Genomic DNA, 7,500 nt, shown 5'->3' on the forward strand with positions numbered 1-7,500 from the left:
CGTCTGTTTTCACCTATACCTCATCATCATTAATATTATTAATATTATTAAAGTGTACACGGCGAAATGAAGAAATAAAAAACACCACAAAAATAATTTAATTATAATTGGAAACCCCGGATCACGTGATTTCGGCTGCCCGGAACTCCCGTGTCCCATGCGGAACTGTAAGCGGGAGCTCGAGAGCGCGCGGTATCCAGGCAACACAGCGACGCGCTGACGGGGACGCGCAGAGCTCCTCGGACTGCAGCAGCCTGATAATAATAATAATAATAATAATAATAATAATAATAATTAAAGGCGTCCGCTCCACTGAGAGGGATGTACAGCAGAGCTCCCAGACTGACGGAGCTGAGCTCAGGAGGGTCGACCAGCAGCGCGGTGGGACCCGGAGCTTACCCCGTCCACACCACCAGCAGCTCCACCACACCTCCACACGGTGAGAACCACAGACCACAGGCAAGACTACCCCGGAGACCCTCCACCCACCTAGTCTGACCCCTCATCAGACCCATAGTCCGAGACACAGAGTGAGAGAGAGAGAGAGAGACACTGAGACAGACACAGAGTGAGAGAGACACTGAGACAGACACAGAGTGAGAGAGAGAGAGAGACACTGAGACAGACACAGAGTGAGAGAGAGAGAGAGAGACACTGAGACAGACACAGAGAGAGAGAGAGAGAGAGACACTGAGACAGACACAGAGTGAGAGAGAGAGAGAGAGAGAGAGACACTGAGACAGACACAGAGTGAGAGAGAGAGAGAGAGACACTGAGACAGACACAGAGTGAGAGAGAGAGAGAGACACTGAGACAGACACAGAGAGAGAGAGAGAGACACTGAGACAGACACAGAGTGAGAGAGAGAGAGAGACACTGAGACAGACACAGAGTGAGTGAGAGAGAGACACTGAGACAGACACAGAGTGAGAGAGAGAGAGAGACACTGAGACAGACACAGAGAGAGAGAGAGAGAGACACTGAGACAGACACAGAGTGAGAGAGAGAGAGAGAGAGAGAGAGAGAGAGACACTGAGACAGACACAGAGAGAGAGAGAGAGAGAGAGAGAGAGACACTGAGACAGACACAGAGTGAGAGAGAGAGAGAGACACTGAGACAGACACAGAGTGAGAGAGAGAGAGAGAGAGAGACACTGAGACAGACACAGAGTGAGAGAGAGAGAGAGACACTGAGACAGACACAGAGAGAGAGAGAGAGAGAGACACTGAGACAGACACAGAGTGAGAGAGAGAGAGAGACACTGAGACAGACACAGAGTGAGTGAGAGAGAGACACTGAGACAGACACAGAGTGAGAGAGAGAGAGAGACACTGAGACAGACACAGAGAGAGAGAGAGAGAGACACTGAGACAGACACAGAGTGAGAGAGAGAGAGAGAGACACTGAGACAGACACAGAGAGAGAGAGAGAGACACTGAGACAGACACAGAGAGAGAGAGAGAGAGAGAGACACTGAGACAGACACAGAGTGAGAGAGAGAGAGAGACACTGAGACAGACACAGAGAGAGAGAGAGAGAGACACACTGAGACAGACAGAGAGAGAGAGAGAGAGAGAGACACTGAGACAGACACAGAGTGAGAGAGAGAGAGAGAGACACTGAGACAGACACAGAGTGAGAGAGAGAGACACTGAGACAGACACAGAGTGAGAGAGAGACACACTGAGACAGACACAGAGTGAGAGAGAGAGAGAGAGACACTGAGACAGACACAGAGAGAGAGAGAGAGACACTGAGACAGACACAGAGTGAGAGAGAGAGAGAGAGACACTGAGACAGACACAGAGAGAGAGAGAGAGAGAGACACTGAGACAGACACAGAGTGAGAGAGAGAGAGAGAGAGACACTGAGACAGACACAGAGTGAGAGAGAGAGAGAGACACTGAGACAGACACAGAGTGAGAGAGAGACACACTGAGACAGACACAGAGTGAGAGAGAGAGAGAGAGACACTGAGACAGACACAGAGAGAGAGAGAGAGAGAGACACTGAGACAGACACAGAGTGAGAGAGAGAGAGAGAGACACTGAGACAGACACAGAGAGAGAGAGAGAGAGAGAGACACTGAGACAGACACAGAGAGAGAGAGAGAGAGAGACACTGAGACAGACACAGAGAGAGAGAGAGAGAGAGACACACTGAGACAGACACAGAGAGAGAGAGAGAGAGAGAGACACTGAGACAGACACAGAGTGAGAGAGAGAGAGAGAGACACTGAGACAGACACAGAGAGAGAGAGAGCTGGATTGTAGCTCAGGGGTAAATACTCGTATCCGGAGTGTTCGTGTTCGGAGCTCTCAGTCTGCGCATGCGTCAGAAACAGCCCGCAGTACCGGAAATAGCCCGCGAGACATTAAATATGTATCAGTCCAGATTCTGACCCGAATATTAAAAACAGGAAACTAATTATTAACTAATTTATTAATTTATTTTATTAAATCATTTTCAGTCTAATTAAAGAGGTGGGATTAAACCATGAGACTGGGGGAGGGGGGGGCACCGCGCCTGTCTGTGATTGGTCAGTGACCATGGGACATTGCAAGGGCGGGGGTTCCACCAATGCCACAATATCCTTGACCCTCCTAATAACGAGCAAGCTGATTGGCTCTGTTTGTTGAAGGGCGGGGCTTAATCTATAAACAGAGGGCGGGTGTGATGACCCTGTGGAGCATGAAGTGGAAGTCGGGTGGGGGGACTGGACCGGGTCAGAAAGTCTGAACATGGGCCGTTAAGTTGGTCTGCCGTCCTTCCGGACCTGGATTTGCCACCTCTGAGAATACATTACCCACAATGCAGCAGCACCAGCGCTTCTTCACTGCCTCGTCTGATCCCATTTCTCATCTACTCTCTCTCGCCCTCTCTCTCTCTCCCCCCCATCAGACAGTTACGCCCCGTTCCTGTCGCTCTCCAGCAGGCCGTCTGTGTTCGACTCTGCGGGGGGGTCTTCTCCCGGACCCGGGCACTACGACATCGGGGGCGTCGGGGTAAGGCAGGGGTCCAGACCCGAGTACGGTGGTACTCACAGTGACATTCACAATGACTATTAGTCCACAGATCATCAGTGTGTGTGTGTGTGTGTGTGTTCTGCAGGCTGCGGTCCCTGGGGGTCAGTCCCTGCAGAACCGTTCTAAGCGCTTTGAGGAGCCGCAGTCAGACGGGCCGGGACCAGGAGCGTATAACATCACACATCCAGCCGGACAGAAAGCCTGCACACACTCCGCGGCAGAGCGGGGAAGCAAGGTGTGGTTCCGGACGCACTGAGGACTGCCCTGGGTGTAGGGTAGGGGTCCGGGGCAGGAGCACAGGCCGTACTGTTCCTGTTCCTCCACATCTGCAGTGACAGGAAGTCAACACATCTGGAGGGAGAGGAGCTTCCTGTACCCATAAAGATAGGGTCACCCCTCTGTGCGGGGGAGGGGGGGGGGGTCCTGAGCAGTTGCTGTCATGGTTACCAGCTGCAGGAGGTTTTTGGGTCTTTAAAGTTTCAATTACAAACCGTGTGTGTGTGTGTCTGTGTGTGTGTCTGTGTGTGTCTCTGTGTGTGTGTTACAGCGCGTACAGTTGTTGTCCCACTCTGACGCTCCCTCCATCCCGTCCCCGGGGCAGGCGTTCGGGTTCGAGGAGAATGAGCATGGCACCCTCTGCAGGCACAAACCACCCAACACAGACAACACATTGGGACCAGCATACTACAGCCCTGCTCAGGTGTGTGTGTGTGTGTGTAGATGAGGAGAGTGTCTACCTGTAATAAACTCTATTAACTATACAAGATTAGAATAAACATGCATAGACATAAGGTCAGGGGTCAGGGGTCAAAAGGTGCTGCTGGTCAGTGAAGGCAGGTTGGTTGCTGATCTTCTACATGATCTGAACTTTTACAGCGCAGATGAAGAACTGTGTGTGTGTGTGTGTGTGTAGGTAGAACAGAGGCATAAAGGCGTTCCCTTTAGTTGGATGACGGAGAAGCGGGCGGGGCTAAAGTTGGCTGAGGGCCCTGGGCCAGGACAGTACTCTCCAGAGGAGTAAGTCACATGACCTATTAGTGTACAGTGAGTGTGTGTGTGTGTGTGTGTGTGTGTGTATGTGTGTGTGAAGGTGGGCAGTCTGTTCCGTTACCGAACCCAGAGGAGTCCTAATGTTGTGGCTCTTCAGTGCGTGTATATACAGAATCACTATGTGTGTGTGTGTGTGTGTGTGTGTGTGTGTGTGTGAGAGACAGGGATCACGCTGTGCAGTATGAGAATGTAAATCTGAGGAGAGATGTGAGGAGTCGAGCTGAGCTACAGGTCCCCAGATACCACCAGCTGCTCACCCTGCAGGAGGAGAAGAAGGTACAGCACACTCACACACACACTCACACACACACTCACTCACACACACTCCTCCACTGGTTTATCCTCTGCCTCCAGAGGAGCTCCACAATGTCCTATCACCACCTACGCTACATTGACAAAAGTATTGGGACACCTGCTCTTTCATTGCTTCTGCTGAAAGGGGGTTGTTGGAGTGACTGTCTCTACTGTCCAGAGAACCGAGATAGTGAGGTCAGTGTTACAGCAGCCTGCCTGATGTGTGTGTGTGTAGGGTGTCCCTGGTCCTGGTCAGTATGATGTTAAAGGTCAGTTTGAAAAGCACACGGACCCCCCCAGAGCCACGGTGTCCAGACCAGCGTTCATGACCAAGACTCCAGTAAGGACACACACACACACACACTTTTTGTTGTTCTGTCAGTCAGCTGTGAGATAACGAGGCGGTGTAACTGCGGTGTGTTTGTCTTAGCGCTTCAGTGCCATGAAGCAGATGGCGCCCCCTGTTGGCTCGTATAACGACCCGCGCTGTGCTCTGGAGAGCCTGATGAAACCAAGCGGCCTGAAGAAGAGCCCGTTCAACCGGACTGCAGCTCGATTCGATCCGGATCGCAGAATAGGCACCACACCGGGTCAGTCACGCTGTGTGTGTGTGTGTGTGTGTGTGAATCTGGCTCAGGTCAGGCTCGGGGGTCAGGTGTCTGGTTCAGAAGCGGTGCTGTGGGCTGGAAGCAGGCAGGCAGTCCCCTCAGGTTTAATAGAAGTTAAAGCTGTGTGTGTGTGTGTGTGTGTATATGTTGTAGGTCCCGGAGCATATAATGTGTTTGATTTCGGTCTGGCCCACGACAGTCTGAGGAGAGCGTACGTGGAGAGCACGAGGAAGGGTGTGTTCGGCTCCAGCGCCGAGCGGACCCTCCTGTTCCTCACCAAAGAGCAGAGCAGCCCAGGACCCTCTCACTACACTGTACTGTACACACACACACACACACACACTACACTGTACTGTACACACACACACACACACACACTCTCACCACACTGTACTGTACACACACACACACACTCTCTCACTACACTGTACACACACACACACATACACACACTCTCACTACACTGTACACACACACACACACACATACACACACTCTCACTACACTGTACTGTACACACACACACACACTCTCACTACACTGTACTGTACACACACACACACATACACACTCTCACTACACTGTACTGTACACACACACACACATACACACTCTCACTACACTGTACTGTACACACACACACACACACATACACACTCTTACTACACTGTACTGTACACACACACACACTACACTGTACTGTACACACACACACACATACACACTCTCACTACACTGTACTGTACACACACACACACACACACTACACTGTACTGTACACACACACACACTCTCACTACACTGTACTGTACACACACACACACACTCTCTCACTACACTGTACACACACACACACATACACACACTCTCACTACACTGTACTGTACACACACACACACACACTCTCACTACACTGTACACACACACACACACACACTCTCTCACTACACTGTACACACACACACACACACACATACACACACTCTCACTACACTGTACTGTACACACACACACACACACACACACACACACTCACTACACTGTCCTGTACACACACACACACTCTCTCTCACTACACTGTACTGTACACACACACACTCTCACTACACTACTGTACACACACACACACACACACTCTCTCTCACTACACTGTACTGTACACACACACACACACACACTCTCACTACACTGTACTGTACACACACACACACACACACACACTCTCTCTCACTACACTGTACTGTACACACACACACACACACACTCTCACTACACTGTACTGTACACACACACACACACACACACACACTCTCTCACTATACTGTACTGTGCACACACTCACTACACCGTACTCCACCATTACACACACACACACACACACTCAGTACACTGCGCTCCACGATCGCACACACACTCATACTGTGGGTTTTGGTTGTGTGTGTGTGTTCAGGTGGAGAAGGAGACTGAGGCGTTTTATAAGCAGCAGCCCACAGCAGCGTTCAGATCAACCACAGAGAGACTCAACACCACACTGCCCTCTAAAGTAACTACACGCCCTGATCACGCCCTGATCACGCCCTGATCACGCCAGCTCACACCCTGTCCACACCTGTATTCTCTGTTACTTCCTGTTTCAGGACACGCCCCCACCCAGCAGCTACGACGTGCGAGGGGCCTTTGAAAAGGTGTGTGGTCAGAGGCAGCAGGGGAAACCTCGCACTGACAGAGCTCGCAAATGCCACACCTCCTTCTTAAGCTCCACCCCAAGGGCCCACCCCTTCCTTCACCATGACCCACATATCCCAGGTGAGCTCACCTGACCTGCTCACCTTTACCTGTGCAGCACGTTGGCCGCACTCATTAATATTCATATTAGTAATTACAGCTGGATAAAGTGTAGTTTATTAATCTCTAATAGTTATAGTATGTGTGTGTGTGTGTGTGTGTGTGTGTGTGTGTTCAGGTCCAGGTCACTACAGTCCTGTGATGAAGTCAACTCCAAAGCTGGCTGTGATTGGCTCTTGTGAAGATCGCTTCAAACAACCTAAACACACCACACCTGGACCAGGAACCTATACGGTACACACACACACACACACACACACACACACACGCGTATGAAGCTACAGTAGTGAATTAAAGCTCATATCTGCAGGTTTGGCAGCACAATGTTGTACAGCTGCTGTGTTGCCATGAAAGTGTGTTACTGATGTGTGTGTGTGTGTGTGTGTGTGTAGCTGAGTCCAGCTGTGCAGGACACTCTCCTGAAGGGAACCTTTAATGTGACCCTACGTAACCCTCTGATGTCACAGGCTCAGGCCCCACCCCCACAAACGGCCATGGCCACACCCTTTGCCTTTAGCAGTGCCTGAACAGGTTAAAGGTCAGTCTCCCTGGAGTGTGTGTGTGTGTGTGTGTGTGTTTGATTTTATTTTATAGTTTCTATTTTTTGTTTTTCAGACCCCTGAGAGCGACCTCCGTCTGAACACACACACACACACACACACACACACACAGCTGA

General features: G+C 50.9%; 1 protein-coding gene across 1 annotated transcript in view; it reads left to right on the top strand.

Annotated features, from left to right (window-relative positions):
* The first annotated feature begins 179 nt into the window (after nucleotides 1-179).
* Nucleotides 180-7,500, top strand: part of stpg2 (sperm-tail PG-rich repeat containing 2) — a 7,346-nt gene continuing 25 nt past the window's right edge. The window contains exons 1-14 of the mRNA XM_072671861.1: nucleotides 180-439; nucleotides 2,903-3,006; nucleotides 3,113-3,262; nucleotides 3,575-3,727; nucleotides 3,941-4,044; nucleotides 4,242-4,353; nucleotides 4,607-4,711; nucleotides 4,802-4,961; nucleotides 5,133-5,293; nucleotides 6,430-6,522; nucleotides 6,617-6,785; nucleotides 6,943-7,058; nucleotides 7,217-7,362; nucleotides 7,440-7,500. The exon at nucleotides 7,440-7,500 is cut by the window's right edge and continues 25 nt beyond it. Of these exons, the coding sequence (XP_072527962.1) occupies nucleotides 322-439; nucleotides 2,903-3,006; nucleotides 3,113-3,262; nucleotides 3,575-3,727; nucleotides 3,941-4,044; nucleotides 4,242-4,353; nucleotides 4,607-4,711; nucleotides 4,802-4,961; nucleotides 5,133-5,293; nucleotides 6,430-6,522; nucleotides 6,617-6,785; nucleotides 6,943-7,058; nucleotides 7,217-7,351 (1,680 nt within the window). The 5' untranslated portion in view covers nucleotides 180-321 and the 3' untranslated portion in view covers nucleotides 7,352-7,362; nucleotides 7,440-7,500. The remainder of the gene's footprint in view (nucleotides 440-2,902; nucleotides 3,007-3,112; nucleotides 3,263-3,574; nucleotides 3,728-3,940; nucleotides 4,045-4,241; nucleotides 4,354-4,606; nucleotides 4,712-4,801; nucleotides 4,962-5,132; nucleotides 5,294-6,429; nucleotides 6,523-6,616; nucleotides 6,786-6,942; nucleotides 7,059-7,216; nucleotides 7,363-7,439) is intronic.

This window comes from Salminus brasiliensis (genome assembly GCF_030463535.1).
Source record: "Salminus brasiliensis chromosome 20 unlocalized genomic scaffold, fSalBra1.hap2 SUPER_20_unloc_1, whole genome shotgun sequence".
NCBI lineage: Eukaryota > Metazoa > Chordata > Actinopteri > Characiformes > Bryconidae > Salminus > Salminus brasiliensis.